The sequence below is a fragment of the Thamnophis elegans genome, chromosome Z, assembly GCF_009769535.1.
Source record: "Thamnophis elegans isolate rThaEle1 chromosome Z, rThaEle1.pri, whole genome shotgun sequence".
NCBI lineage: Eukaryota > Metazoa > Chordata > Lepidosauria > Squamata > Colubridae > Thamnophis > Thamnophis elegans.
Window position 1 is genome coordinate 30,476,712 of NC_045558.1, and position 16,625 is coordinate 30,493,336.

Consider the following 16,625-nt stretch of genomic DNA (forward strand, 5'->3'; position numbering starts at 1 on the left):
AGTTTTCTGTTCCTAGGTTGTTGTATTATGATTATTTTTTGTTAGCCATGCAGAGTTCACACACACACACACACACAAACGTGTGTGTGTGTGTGCGTGTGTGTGTGTGTGCATGAGCGGCAAAAAATACTTAGTGGATTTATTTCAGAATTGGACTGATACCTGGGAAACCCAGATTATATATATATATATACACACACACACACATTTTTGTGAAGAATAGTGACCATGATGTTCTGATGATCATTAAGAGAACTGCTCATATTCAAGTATTTTAAGAATTGTGCTGCAGACATTTAAACAGGCATAGTTCTTCCTTGGAAGGACTAAATACAAAGGATCACAGGCAACACATTACACACAAGTACATATGGTGTTTGTTTGGGGTTGGCAAAATTCTAACTGAGCAAGTAGAGAAATAGTCTGGATATCCTTGCCAGGGGATAGAAAGAAGCCAATGTTCTGATGGTGCAGAATAGTTTATTATAACTGCAGTTGTTCAAACCATACCCCTACGCAACATGGCACACACACAGGCACGTCTGCATAGTTGATATTGGTGGAAAGGCATTTGGAGCAACCATAGAAGTCAGAAAAATCTCTTAGTGACTCAAACCAATAATCAAGTCTGACATATTTACACAGAGGTCAGATTTGGAGACACTCATCTGGCACACGTTAGGTCAAAGGTTACCTTTTCCTGACCCAAAGAGACCATGAGGGCTGTAACACCTTTAAAGGACTCTCAATCAAAATATATATATTTATATTTATATAGAATATGTATGCATGTATGCAGAAACACACCATTTTGAATGGTTAAACAATTGTGAAAGACCACCAATACCGAATGACATACCTATTTGAGATTGTAGAGACTCTTGAGTCTCAACAATGTCCTGCAGTTTGGGGACAGTGAAAAGGTAATTACACACTTGGGTGTGAAGTTACATTATTTTAAGAAATGCAAGAAGTTGTTGGCCTCTTCCTCTACATTACAGCAATAGAAAAGTTTTGCTGATCTCCCTGGTGTTCCTTTTTTCCTGTAAAAATTGAAGTTCGACATATTGACTGAATCTGCTCTGCAGTTCCTCCTGTTAAGAGAGTAAGTGAATCCTAATCAGTGCTACAAGCATGAGCAGCAAAAAAATACTTAGCAGACTTATTTCAGAATTGGTCTGATACCTGGGAAACCCAGATTATAAATTCCTACCATGACATTCAGCCTGAGATTTTTGGAACAGGGATTCTCTCACAGGGTTTTGGTAAGAACAAAAAATGGGTGCCCTCCCCAAATAAAGGAAGACAAAAGGAATATATGATGTACATTTGTCTGTTGAAAATTTACAGAAAGGTTTTATATTTGCCTCCAAATATTGGATGGCTTCCTTGCCAGCCTAGTTAAAGTTTTACCTTTGCCCCCGTGTATAAATACACAATAGTTTGATGCTGCAAGTTGAACTAAGAGAGTCACTGATGGATTCTTTCTCACCTTAGTTGAGCCATTTAATCTCCCATTCTCCCCTAAAGAATTTCTTGTCACTTTATAGATTGAAGCCAAGCTTTCTCTTTTCCTAGAGCATAATTTTAGAGTTGTGCTGTGACCTCATCTGAAGAAAAGCACTGGTCTCCCTGTTGTGACCTACATGTGCCTGTTGGGAGTCTAGAGATCTTTTTGTGTGCACGAGGAATTATTTTCCTGATTACTGGTAACCATCTTTTAAACCAGTTAATGTTTTTCAGCCCTGTTTGGATTAACGTCCTGTAGTGAATAAAGGAAAGCTATAGGAATAAGGCAGGAAAATTAAGGGTATCAGTGAGAAAAAATGCAGAAGTCACCAAGGTGTAACGGTTAAGGTGTTAGAATACGACCGAGAGTAATTCTCAGCCAGATCCTACTTTACTGTTATTGTTACAGGAGGCAGTGTAGGAAGAAATGCTATGCTCCTAGTACAATGTTTCCCAACCTTGGCATCTTTAAGATGGGTGAACTTCAACTTCCAGAATTTCCCAGATAGCATGCCAGCATGGTGGCACATTCATTTACATACAGAGAGAGACTACAGGTAGTCCTCAACTTACAACCACAATTGAGCCCAAAATTTCTGTTTCTAAGTGAGACAAGTAAGTGAGTTTTGCCTATTTTACAATCTCTCTTGCCACAGTTGATAAGTGGATCACTGTGGTTGTTAAGTTAGTGACATGGATGTTAAGTGAATCTGGCTTCCCCACTGACTTTACTTGGGTCAAAAAAAAAAAAGTGAACACTTGACCGTGGGACACTGCAATTGTTATAAATGTGAGCCAGTTTCCAAGCATCTGAATTTTGATTACATGACTCTGCGGATGCCACAACGGTCATAAGTGTGAAAAACATTCATAAGTCCCTTTTTTAAGTATAAGTATAATCTTTATTGTCATTGTACTTAAATACAATGAAATTGGTTTTTCAGTGTTGTAACTTTGAAGGGTCACCAAATGAACTATGATAAGTCGAGGACTACCTGTAAAATTTATTACTTAATTACACTAACTAGCCACAGTGTGCAACCAATTGACATCCAAATGCCAGTGGGTGTGTCTCTCATTACAGCATCTTTCTCCTATGGAATTATAATTGCCATAGCTCCCAACTCAGAACCTAAGCCCCCACAGGCTGGGAAGGATGAAATCTGCTGATCTGGAGAGCTTTGGGATGAGAAAGTGGACCTAAAGCAAGTATCATCGTCTTCATTAGTACCATAGATAATCAAGAAGGTGACACAGTTTGTGTTTTCATTGTTTTCCTACCTCTTCTACAGCAACCCAACCCAATTGCATGTGTAACATTCTGCACATAGGAGTCGTATTGATTTACGATGACTCCCGAAGTTCAACCAGGCAAAGCAGTTAAGGTAACAAGTTAATTAGTAGACAGGTCTCTGATTTCTCCTGGTACAGTTAAAAAGGCAGGTTTTTCCCCCCCTGTTCATCTGGGCTGCAGATGAAACTGCCGTATTTGGGTTTCCTTTTTGAAATAGACTGAATTTTGTTAGCTGTTTGAGTTTGTTGAAATGTAAACATTTGGAAACATTTTTGTTGTGCAATTATTGTAAGGATACTTCTTATGGATTTTTAGAGAGAGAGAAAGAAACAGAGATGAAACTGTCTTGTGGTTGTTTATTTCCTCTCTCCCTCCCTCTCCCTCTCTCTCTCTCTCTCTCTCTCTCTATTTGGAAGACTGTATTCTTTACAAATTGCCATGTTCTGTGCTTTTCATGTGCGTGCTTTACTCAGGGAGCCAATGTGCGGTCTGGAATGTTGCAGGGCTTCTGACTGGATGACATGCCAAAGGGTGTTATTTAGTGACTAATTTGCAAGAGGAGGAGAAACTGAGATGTTTATTGTGGGAGAAAAGTACTTTGGGCTACTGGTGCAGTGCCGTTTGAAGGACTGAGCGAAGCGAGCAGGGCACTCTTCAGGCCAACAGGACAAGCCTTTTTTTGATAGCAACCATTCTCAAGAAGATGAATGTAGGAACATTTGTCTTTCTAGATGGAGACTTTATATATTTAAAAGCAAAGCATTGCAACATGTGGGGTACAGTTTAGTGATTATCTGGTCTACCGGAAAGACTTGCTTAGTTTAAAGTAAGTGGATTTATTTTATTTTATTTTTCTTTCTTTCTTTCTTTCTTTCTTTCTTTCTTTCTTTCTTTCTTTCTTTCTTTCTGGCAAAGAAGAAAAGCTTGGGGGAAGAAATACATTGGCGGTTTGGATATGCTGCTTTTTCAATACTAAACAAAATTTAGTAACAGAAGGAGCGAATAAAAGGGATTGAGAAAAGTTGATCTAAAAGGTCTGTGCTTCAAAAGAATACAAGGTTGCATATGTGTAGATCTATAATTAACAGACTACTCACAATAATAATATATATTATTGCCTTTTTAAAGACAATTGAGAGGAGATGTACATTTGCTTAGTTTCCAGTATATAATTAAGTTGTTGCAATATGAAGGCAAATTGGTTTGATTGTATTTACTTCTGAAATAATAAGTTTGGTAGAGTTGCTAAATACATATGTGCTAAATAAATGTAAAAACTGATGTGAAATACAGGTATATCTTTTGAAAATAAACCTCTGAGGAGATAAGGGATACAGAATGGAATAATTGAAATATGTAAACTGCAGTAAATGAAATACTTTATAGATGTATTATAGAATGCATGTATAACACAAAACACCAATTGGAAGGTGTTTGAACTTTGTGCATACTTATGTGTGCAAAGGCTCTGGCCAATTAAACCAAGGTGAATATTCATCTGGGTAGAATTGGAAGCTATTGGTCATCAGGAGACTACTATTTTCTACAAGATGAACTTCTTGGAGGAACAATTTTCTGCCTAGCCAGTAGTTGATAATTCACCTTGTAATTGGGTATAGCTGTGTATTAAATTAGAAGTAAGAACATCCAAACTGACATCAGCTTCTTAGAAGATGTGTTGCAGATAACACACAGTAGCAAGGCTAGTGCAGTGCAGGTAGGTGTCATAACTGACAATCGAAAAGTCCTTCGTTTGCTGGAAATTTATGTGAATCAAAGCAACATTTTAATTCAATTAGTAAAACGCAGATTGTCATTCAATGCTAAAAAGAATTTACAGACTTGTGAGAAACTGAATGTAAGAGGAAATTCTATATAGGTAGGCTATCCCTGATATACTCTCATTTTCTGTGCCCACTAACTTAATTAATTTGGAGGTATTGGTTTTTGTTGATTTTTTTTAATGTATTGTTTTTAGTAATGTAGACCTAAGGAGAAATAAATAAACAGTTGAAAGCCTGTGACAATAACATGACCCTTACATTGGCATTTTTGAAGGAGTTAGGCTTAGCCATGGATTCTTTATGACAGGGGTCTCCAACCTTGGCAACTTTAAGACTTGCTGGCTGAGGAACTCTGGGAGTTGAAGTCCACAAGTCTTAAAATTGCCAAGGTTGGAGACTCCTGCTTTATGAGGTGTACTTGTAGTAGATAGATGGAGTCTGCATAGTGCAATTTATGGGAAAGCCTGAAATGCTTATGTACACACCACAATTGACTTGGGAAGCGTGATTGTACTGCTTGATGTTTGTTTGACATAGTACTTCATATCCTGCTACCGCACCTTATTTCGTGCTTATTTTTGTAGTTGCTGCAGTATTACCTACCAGTGCTTAAGGCTACAAAACTTCACTTTGACCTTTGGCCAGAAGAGTCCTTTATAAGCTCTGGCTGTGGAAAGGAGTTTAATAGGGACTGTAATTGTATATTCTGGCTTGGGAATTGACATGAGGATAAAAGCAAACTTATGAATGGGGAAGGAAGAGGTTGCAACTCTGTGTTTGGGTAGCAGTGCAAAGAATCTCGTGGTTGCTACCCAGTGGGGAACATCCTCTCTGCATGTTAAAATTGTGGAAAGTTGTTTTGCTAAGTAAGATCACCATGCAGCATGCATCACACTCCAGTGGGATGGATATTGTGGGGGTTTAAGACCAGAGCACTGTGCTTAATTTGCGGCTAAGTTGAATCTAATACTATTCTCATTAAAAAAAACATGTCAATAATATTTGTAAACCACAGATACAAATATCCAGAAATAATAGAAGGCAAAGAATTTCTTCTCAAGGAAGTGTGAGATTTTGCCACTCAGAATGCTACTGGACTATCACATGAGTGCATGATAGCTGGAAGAGATTAGTGAGCTAAATTGACCTGGTATGAGCCCATGTCTTCAATACATGCCTAGATGGAAGTCATCTGGTATTGAATTGACTTATTCTGCTGAAAACTTACTCCAGAAGGGGATTCTTATTTTGTCAGCTGATATTTCCTAAATGGTTTTGCTTTTCAAATCCGATTTAAAAATGAAAAGATTTTTCCCCACCTTTCTTTCATGTCTCTTGTCTCTTAAAGTACGCACAAATTAACAGATGCCTTATTATTGAGGAAGTTACCTAAAATGTGCATTTTTGATCTCTGAACGGCAACAAATGGCTATTTGAAATCCAAGTAATGTGGCTGTATTAATACATTTCTTTGTAGATGTAAAAATAAACTATGTCTCTTTGGGAAAGTCTTCAATACTGTTGATATTTGGTATCAGTTTTCTTACATGATCTTACTATTCTGCAGCTAATAAAAGTTTGGATAATTATAATGATAATGATCTTGTTGTATCATCACTGTCTATTGACCAAACAAGAACAAAAGCCTTTCTAAGTCAGTTTCTTTATCTTGCAGATGCAGAGAGAAATCTTCCCAAATACTTCTCGGCCAGGATCTATTTCACATCCTCCTCATGCACTTCCAACCTCCCCTCCTCCTATGGCAGTGCCACATTCAATGCCCCCTTCTCCATCCCGGATCCCATATAGTGTTAGGCCAGTCAGTGGCCCTGGCAATGCAACCATTCCCCGAGATAGGCTTTCTAACATCCCTGGACCACGGTCCATCTCACCGAGCCCAAGTGCCATCTTGGAAAGGAGGGATGTGAAACCAGATGAAGACATGGGCAACAAGACCCTGACCCTTTTCCGAAATGAGGGGCTGTATGCTGATCCCTATTTGTTCCATGAGGGCAGGATGAGCATTGCGAGTTCACATACAGGACATTCCCTTGATGTACCTGATCACATCATTGCTTACCATCGTAGTACAATGAGGTCTTCAGGCGCTTACTGCACTCCTCCCGTGCAAGCGGAACTTATGGAGCAATCACTCTACCGACAGAAATCCAGGAAGTATCCTGAGAGTCTTTTGCCAACTCTGAGTTCCAAAACACCTCCTGCCTCTCCTCACCGAGTTGCTGACATTCGAATGATAGACATCCATACACACCAAGTGTCACCGCACACCATTCACCTTGATAGGTCATCCCCCGGTCGACAGTCTCTTAAGAAAGATCCAGGGACTCCTGTCTTTGTGGAAGGGAAAGCTCGGAATGTTCCAGGTTTATCTGGCATGGCTGAGGTGGCCCCTGCCATTCCTGACAAGAAAGTTTTTGGCTATGGAACTGCAGTAATACCAAAAGAGAATGAAACCAGGTAAGATGAAGTAAGGTGCTCTGGATTTAAGCCAGACACATATCTAGAATGTGACCAGTCAAGTGAGTGAGTTGCATCAGGCATTTGAAGAATCATCATTATGTCTGGCCTTTGACCCAAAGCGGAGGTTTCAAAAGATCAGTATAGAAACTATATCTTTCCTTTAGGTCCTGGAATGTATCTAATGCACATTCCAATACCTAAAATGTGTCTTTCAGCAAACACGAACATATTGCTCACCATAGTTTGGAAATCACAATACTGGGCCAAAGTACAGATGACACTGAAGGTGGCATTTGCAGTTATGTCAAGATTTGTTTATTTAATAGGAGATATGGAAGAAGGGTTACATTTTATCTCCATAGCCAGGACTGCAGTTTTGATCCACAGCCCACATATTGCTATTGGGGTTGGGTGGTGGGTGGGAAGAGAGCTAAATTTACAGTTGCATGAGAAGGGGAACTCTCATTGGGATTGTAAGTGGGAAAGGAATAGTTAAACTCTCCCTGTATCCCCCCTCCCCTCCCCAAAAAATGGTTTGCCCAGTGTGCTTGCTTTTATGATTTTGTTATACTGGTGTATTGCAAGTGATGCATTTAGTGATAAATATATTTGCTAATGTTTACAAAAGATAGGGTGGAGGCATATTTACAATCATCGTAAGTTGTTGAAAAGAGCCGAGGTGGCGCAGTGGTTAAATGCAGCACTGCAGGCTACTGCTAGATCAGCAGTTCAGCAGTTCAAATCTCACCGGCTCAGGGTTGACTCAGCCTTCCATCCTTCCGAGGTGGGTAAAATGAGGACCCAGATTTTGGGGGGCAATATGCTGACTCTCTGTAAACCGCTTAGAGAGGGCTGAAAGCCCTATGAAGCGGTATATAAGTCTACTGCTATTACACAGTAGATAGCATGTAATCTATATTACACCAAATTAAGACTTCCCAACATAATATAAAGCTGTATCCTCAAAGAAAAAAGAAAAGTTCTCTTTATAGAAATGTACTATGTCTTAATGATATAATTCATAGGATTTCCTTCAATGAATATTTTAATTGTTTGTTAAGAAGATGACTGGGTTGTTTTTATAATCTAAAACTAATAACAGGAGAATAAGCAGTTTTATCTGATATTTACTTGTCGGATTCAGCACTGCATTTTCTTCATTATAAAGTCAAGATGGGATTTTTCTTTCTTGACTATAACAATTGCCTATTCCAGCTACTAAAAAGTTCAAATTTACGTACAAGAATTTAGCATTTTACTGTTTATTCATTTTGAATGGAAGTTGAAATTGGAGAAAGAGAATACTTTTTTTTTCAATAGCAATAGCAATAGCAATAGCAGTAGACTTATATACCGCTTCATAGGCCTTTCAGGCCTCTCTAAGCGGTTTACAGAGAGTCAGCATATTGCCCCCAACAATCTGGGTCCTCATTTTACCCACCTCGGAAGGATGGAAGGCTGAGTCAACCCTGAGCCGGTGAGATTTGAACCGCTGAACTGCTGATCTAGCAGTAGCCTGCAGTGCTGCATTTAACCACTGCGCCACCTTGGCTCTTACTCTTTTCTTTTTACCATCCTTTAATTCCTTGATTTGGGGTGGATTTGGGGAGACTGGATGGAGCTGAGCATTTACTGGCCAGATGCCCTCCCTGACGCCTACGCAGAGTTTACTGCAGATATTTTCTCTTTGTGCCTGATAAATATCTGCCACTGCCTAGGATTGAACTCTCAACCTTCTGAGTGGGAGGTTAGCATCTTCACTATTAGGCCACCAGTGGTGAAAACACTTGCCTCCCACTCAGAAGGTCAAGAAGTGAAAGAGAATATATTACCATAAAAAAGTTGATATATTATTTATCTTATGAGAAAAAAAATAAAAACTATCTCAGAAATTATGAAGGAAAGCTTATGAATATTGCTAAAATACTCATCTACATTATTTTCAAATCAATTCCTCATAAGACACAAAAGACCTTTTTATTCAGCCTTGCTTTGTGTTTTCAGAAACACATTTATATTATTCAGTCCTGTTTGTTCTCGTTAGCAGAAAAGAAAAAAAATGATGTATTTTTAATTCATTTACTGAAGCAAAGTTTTCAGGAAAGGGGTAGAAAACACTCAATATGGAGACCTCAACCATACATATGGTTGAGAGTCACCATCTACAGTGAAATGATAGAAGAGTTGTTCCAGAGAAAACAAAGTGTTTGAGTAAATTGAAAGATAAATTTTATCGAAGTATTATTTCCATTTTTCTTCCATCACCTGCAAAAGGGAATCCAATTTTTAGTGATGGCAATGGCCTAGGCATGGACAAATATTCCTTTTAGAACAGGAATTTCCAACCTTGGCAACTTTAAGACTTGTGGACTTCAACTCCCAGAATTTCCCAGAACTTTGGGAGTTGAAGTCCACAAGTCCTAAAGTTGCCAAGGTTGGAGACCCCTGTTTTAGAAACAAGGAGAATCAAACTGAATTTTAAATATTTATTACAGTTGTTAGGTCAACAAGCTCCATGGGCATAACTGGCAGGTCTGCTGCTCAGCCATTAGACTGAGCCAGCCAAGCCAGCAGCTGCTGGTTGAGATGTTCCAGTTAACCCTATCTATAATATGCTTATATTGTAACTTGTATGAAGGGTGTGAAATAATTTTCTAGGATCACGGAAGCTTCTAAAAAAGTTTTTTTTAAAAAGAAACCTTACACATCTGTTCCTGCTGTTGACTTTGGCTGAACATAAAATAACCAAAATATACTCTATGGAGTGAAAGAATTATTAAAATGTGAGGTAGAATATTTGAGGCATGTCACTAGAAAAGAGATATAATCCACAATGCATGTTAATAATCGATCATGTTTCAGATGTTTCACTTCAATTTCATCCCTCCCCATCTTTCTTTGGTCATTTCCTTGTAGCTATTCCAGTTCAAAGATATTCCTCACTTATGAACTGCAGTATTTTACAAATGTCAACCTGAAGATTATCGGAATCAGAAGGTGGGAAAAAGGAAAGGGATTAAATTTCCAAAGCAGGGAATTTGATGGGAAGAAAGTACCTGTCTTATTTGGTTCTCAGACTGCAGAATCAATTAGTGATAAGATCTGGGGTTGGTCTCCCTGCTGTTCTCATTTCTAATCACCAAAGTAACTTAATTCACACACAATGCTAAACCATTTTGTTGTTTATAATTGTGTTTGAACAAGCTTTTCTGCTTTGCTTTTTTATGTGCAAAAGCACTCCTATTACCTGATGTCAGAGGCTCCCATTTCAAACTCTGGGTGATTGACATTTTCCATACTTAGTATGGATTCCAGATTTCTAATGTCATTATTAGGACATTATTGTGCCATTGGCTATTATGGAATAGCAGGGACTGTCTGGGACAATAAATACATTGTTTGGAAGCTTCCTTTAGAAATTGTCTGTGTAATTGCTTGTAGAGCAATTTTGTGTCCATTGAATGCCATCTCTAGCTAACTCTGGCTTTTTGGAGACAATTGCCTCAGATCCCAGAAGTTGATTGCTATTACAGATAGTCCTTGACTTACAGCGGTTCACTTAGTGACTGTTCAAAGTTATAACCTCACTGAAAAAAGTGAACTATGAACATTTTTCACACTTATGACCAAGTGTGACACTTTCACACTTATGACCATTGCAGCAACCCATGGCCATATGATTTACATCCTGACTCATATTTATGATGGTTGCAGTGTCTGGGAGTCATGCAATCACCTTTTGCAATCTTCTGACAAGCAAAACTAATGGGAAAATCAGATTCCCCATTTAATAACTGTAGTGATTCACTTAACAAATGTGACAAGAAAAATTGTAAAATAGAGCAAAACTCACTTAACCTATTTATCACTTAGCAACATAAATTTGGGCTCAATTGTGGTCGTAGGTTGAAACTACCTGTACATTTAACATTGCCTAAGAAGCTTTAAGCAAATCTTATAAAATTATAAAGTGATCAGGAAGTTTACTTGCATTCTTATCAAATTGGCAGTGACAAATAGAGCTTCTCAACATAAAGACTTGTGGGCCAAATGCCGCACAGGGTAAACCTCTAGAGTTCCCTTTTACTGTGAGCAATGTTTTTCCAAAAAAAGCTTTTGTAGTTGTGGTGCCTTTTAGGAAGATTCTTTGGAACTCAAACAATTGCTGTGAATTCATATGGAAATCAACTTCAAAAACACAATGTTTTCAAAATTTTAATGCAATCATATAATATAGGAAAGGAGTTTGATTAGCAGTGGTATGACGTGGCAAATGCAAAGCAGATGCAAATTCTAGTGTTTTCACAGACTGCCAATCTCTTCAAAGCAAGTCCTGAAACTGACAGATGTGATACTCTACAGATATGTTTTAACACCAAGTCCCAGAACTCCTAGCTACCGTAAATTGGGAAGAGTCTTTAGAGCATCGGGTTCAACTCTAATTAAAAAAAACCCTACAACCAAAATATCTATAGATGTTTATTGCCAACCATGAGCTGAGGTTAACATCAGAGGAAAGATTAAATTAGTCTGTATTTGGTCCAATTATTCTAACTGGTGGTGGATAGATGGAATAAGTATTGTCCTGGCCAAACTCTCACTACATGGCAAAACATAACCTTTGTTCCTAAGTCAATATTGCTTCATCCCCCTATTATTCTCTGAGAAGCTCTCCAATTAGACCATGGAGGTACCTAATAATGATTTTTATCAGGATAAAAAATAAAAATTGAAAGCTTCATAATTACTGCAAATAGCCTTCTGTAAAATTTATGTTATCTTTGAGAAAATATCACACATCTTGGTTTAATCATAGCTCAATCACTCCAAAACTAGTGAACATGTAAACTTGAATAGAAGATTGTACAATTGATATTCTAGTTTATGTCTCTATCAACATGATTTGTATTGTTGTCAGTGTAGATATAAAAAAGGAAAAGAAAGGTCTAAAAAGTTCCCAACATGGCCCTTTAGATTTCCCAGTAGTACCCCCATAACTGCAGCAATTTAATCCATTCAATTTGCTGATTGTTGTCCATTTCTTCTGTCTTCTCAAGAAAGCTAAGTCTTCATATCATGTGTCCAATTGTATAATATATAGAGTATAATGAATAATTTTGATTGTTTTAATTAAAAAAAGCAGAGGTGTGAAAGTTCTAAATTTGAACCATCCTTTGAATTTAAAGACTAATCAATCTAGCCCATTATTGAAACTTCAGAAATAGTCTTCTTTTCCAAATTGAAGGAAACATTTTTACATGCCATCAGCAAAACAGTGAAGGCAGGAAGGAATGAAGGAAACAGTGAAAGTGAGGCAGAATAAATCTGCTTAAGAAGTAGGAAAAATATTCAAAATTTGCTCCACCATCTAGAATGAAATGTGTTGCTTCGGTTCTTCCCTACCACTTGGGACTGACCATCTTCAATCTTCATTGGAAAGACAACAGACTTAAGGAACACTGCTCCATATTGATCTTCAAAATTATTTCAGATTTTGCATGGTCTAAAACAAGAATGACAATGTTCTGTCCTTTCTTAATATGCTACTTAATCTTAGCTGATAGAGGCTACTTCTACTATGGTGCTTCATTCTTTGATCTCATAAATTTTCATTTCTCAGCCTGAAGGAATTTTCATACCAACCTAAAAGGTGCTTCATGAAAGAGGAAGGTATTTTTGATGGTATGCTACTGCAGCCAAGAAAAGTGTATTTGGATTTTGATCAGCAACTTTTTATGTTTGACTTGGTGTCAAAACAGTTGACAGCTCCTGCTTATCATTGGTAGCCTTCAGGCATTTAAGCTTTTGGAACTGTGATAAGGGGCAAGGCACCTACAGAGCAGTAGTAGGATATGGCCAGTATGCTCCATATGGGCGTACTGGTGCCTGCTGGGAGCACCAAGTACCATTCTTGTACGGTGCTCTGGATGGCTCACCCGCCATCCTTATCTATATTTAACCAATCAGGGCTTCCGTGCACAGAGTGTACAGCACCTGTGCGATGCTCTGCCGAGCAGCTGGAGCAGTAAGTACGCATGCGTGTGCTGCACATGTGCATGTGGTGGACGCCTGGCCCCGTTCCACCGTACCAGTTGCAACGGGATCTGGAACCCACCACTGCTACAGGGTCAAACCAACCACTCTGTCTGAAGCCCTTTGGTTCTGATATAACCCTTATCTTGGGATGAGTAGCAATTGGAAAACTAGATCTCTTTCCTGTTGCATAGATAAACATGGTTATAAATCCATTTCTCCCTTTCCCACCAACCCCCTGGGAAACCAACTATGGATTGAAGGGGAGATCCTTGCCCTATCTCAGGTCTGGCTAAATTATAAGAAGCAGAAGAATCAGTAGTTCAACGAAGTTGAGAGAGGAACTAGAAGGCGACAAGTCAATTCCAGGATTAAAACTTTATGAAAGATATCAAGAGAGGAGAGAGAGTTCTACCTATAACACCGTTAAAAAAAAAAATTCTAACATAATTATAACCATAACTAAACACCACTATTTCCAGCCTTACCTGAAGCAGCCTCCTCATTGAGAAGGTTAAGCAATTCCCTCTAAGCATATACTTGTGATTTAAGGGGCCAGTTACAGGACAGTTCACTATGACCACTGATCTGGATAGTAAGAATTGGATTAACAGGCTTTTCTATATTTCATTGTTCCAGACAGTGAGAGCTAAGTTTGATGGAACTCAGGAGTCCAAGTTGGAAATGAAACTTTTTGGGAGAGCATTTGGGACTTAATGATTGATTTCAAATTGTTTTATTTTTGGGTATTTCAGGGATTTTTTCATTATTTTGTTTTGTCTACAGATCTTTTAATTATTCCTGTAGAACTGCCAGCAATCCTGTGGGATTGCAGTGGAGTATAAGCATAAATAACTGTTGATGTTATCTGGTTTGGTAATGGAACATCTGCAAGAAAACAACCAACTGCAGAGATCACCAAGAATCCAAATATCAATAAATAACTCTCATCTAGTCAGCATCTGGATTTTTGCAGCCTAGTTCTGATAGCCATATGTGAATTGCAGTGCAAATGCTGGAGACCATCAGGTTTAATTTAGAAAGTTCCAAGTGCATCTCCATTTATGAGGAAAGATTTAAAAAAAAAACCCCTCTCAGCTATGATCCTGGAAAGCGGCCACCAGCCAAACTAAATAAAAATGGTTAGTGCCTGTCAGTGCCTACAGTACCTTGCTCTGTACTGGATCAGAACATTTTGTTCATCAGTTACATTTGTGCCACTATTTCTTCAGGGAACTCATATTTTGAAGGTTCATGTCTGCCTGAACAACAATTTTTGACTGATCAAGGATTTGAATGAGGATTTCCCTACTCCCCATGCAACATTTTGACCATGACAATATTTGATTTCCAAAATTCAAATGATTCTGAACTATAACTCCCAGTATCCCCATCTAACATAGCTAATGATGAGGACTTCTGGGAATACTTGTTCAGTAACATCTGGAAAGCTACAATCCTTAAACTCTTGGGTGTCATGGTTGGCAAATACTTCTTTTCTGCTTGAGGCCTTGAGAACTGTTGGGAGTCGGACTAGATCAGGGGTGTCAAACTCGTTTTCATTGAGGGCCACATCGGGGTTGTGTTTGACTTCGGGGGGGCAGAAGAGATGTGGCCAGGGGCATGGCCAGCTCAATGTCATTTGTGTCAGGAAGCGCCTATGGTGGCCTCAATGTTCTGCCAGTGAAAACAGGCTTCTGAGTTCCGTTTTCAGCTGTGACAGCCTCCTGCAACTGTCTGCCAGGGAAAATGGAGCTTGGGAGGGCTGCCCGCAGCCATCCCGAGCTCCATTTTCCTTGGCAATGGCACCACAGGCCTGTCCTTTGCTGTTTCCAGGGCAGCCCCGCGGGCCTTGAGTTTGACACTCCTGGACTAGATAATTCCAGATTATCTGGTTTAAACAAGACAGCTTTAGAAGGCAATAAAAGAAAATAAATGTCAATGAGTATAACTGAGACAGAACTAGTATTTTATCCAATACTGATTCATCTAAAAAAGAAAAGACTCAGGAGCAAGTATAGAAGTATAACTTGGTGCTATGGCTGCTATAGCTCCTGCTCAAACATCTTTCCTCCATGCTCTGTCACTGAATGAGAGAATGGCATCATTTCAATATTATTCTATCTATATTTTCATTATGCAGTGAACAATTTTATTGCATAATGGCTTACTGTAAAGTAAGAGCATGCAATCAAAATATTTGAAATGTTCTCCTTGTAATTGTAGCCATCTCTTTTCATAGTTGGGTTTATTTAAACTTTGATTCCTTGAAATGAGGCAAATAAGACTTGGGGGGCGGCGGCAGTGCAAAACAGGAGGAACCCAGTCAAGGGTTTGTGACATGAGTTTAAGGTAGGGAGTGCAAGAACGTGAAAAGATGTGGGTGATTCTTCGCTTTGAAGAAAGAAATTCTTAGTCATATAGAGGAAGCAGCAAAAGCAACCAGACATAGAAAATGGGCCAAAAAAAACCCAGCTAAAATAGCATAGACCTGTGTTTCTCAGTCTTGGTAATTCTAAGATGTATAGATTCCAATTCCAAGAATTCCGCAGCCAATTTTAAGGAATTATGAGAGCTGAAAGACAACTTATTTTAAATTTGCCAAGGTTTATGAAAGCTATCATAGCAGGATAGAATTTTTTTTTAAAGGTTTAAATTTCTGATTGGTTCATTTGTCAGTATTCAAATATTGACAAATATGTATTGACCTTGTTGGATGGGAATTGTGGTGTCTGATCTCAGCATACATGGAATGTTGTATGGTCAATGAGATAGCAAGTAGAGCTCATAAGAGTCTGTTATAGAGGAATGTTGGGTCTGTATGTTTGTGTGAGTGTACATAAATCAACTGGCCTTTTGTCACATGATACATGCAAATGGATGTTCACAGATTATAAAAGAAATCCCATGGTAACTTTCTGTGATCCTCATTCCCTTCAGGAAATCAAGTCATGGAAATGACTGTGTTTGGCTTTAACCAAGGATTCTCTTGTCTTACAGAGAGAGGATGCAAGCCATGGAAAAACAGATTGCCAGTTTAACTGGCCTTGTTCAGTCTGCGCTTTTAAAAGGGCCAAATACAAGTAATAGCAAAGATCCTTCTAGGTAAAAAAACCCAAAATGAAATAAAATCATTAAATCTATTTCATTGTAATGATGTTCGTGATCACCATGTGGGGTAGAGGGAATGTCCTAGGACAAATCCTGACCTTGTTGGCTTCACTTGAGTCAAGATTTCATCTTCACACTTTAGAAAGTTGGATGAAGTAGAAACAACAGTAATTCATGAAGATTTGCCCTATTCTTCTGATTAGTATTTCAATTAACATTTGGTGAAATTCCTCTGTTGGTGGTGGACCTTTACTCTTCTTTAAACCTACCTATTAAAGTGAGATCATAAAACATAGCAAGTAATTAAATTACAAGGTAATCTATATTCTAGTCAGGATGCAATGTAATTTAGATTATAATTATAAGCAAAAGCATTGATAGTCCATTGTTTAAATAGTTTACATTATCTGACA

At 38.4% G+C, this 16,625-nt stretch overlaps 1 protein-coding gene across 9 annotated transcripts in view; it reads left to right on the plus strand.

Moving 5' to 3' along the window:
- KIAA1217 (KIAA1217 ortholog) overlaps nucleotides 1-16,625 on the plus strand; it is a 232,667-nt gene that overhangs the window by 175,173 nt on the left and 40,869 nt on the right. For 6 of the 9 annotated variants that reach the window (XM_032237946.1, XM_032237942.1, XM_032237938.1 and 3 more), the window contains 2 exons: nucleotides 6,263-7,065; nucleotides 16,102-16,206. In XM_032237946.1, coding sequence (XP_032093837.1) covers nucleotides 6,263-7,065; nucleotides 16,102-16,206 — 908 coding nt within the window. Of the gene's footprint in view, nucleotides 1-3,214; nucleotides 3,630-6,262; nucleotides 7,066-16,101; nucleotides 16,207-16,625 lie in introns of those variants that run through there. The other 3 variants (XM_032237947.1, XM_032237941.1, XM_032237945.1) reach the window with 2 other exon arrangements.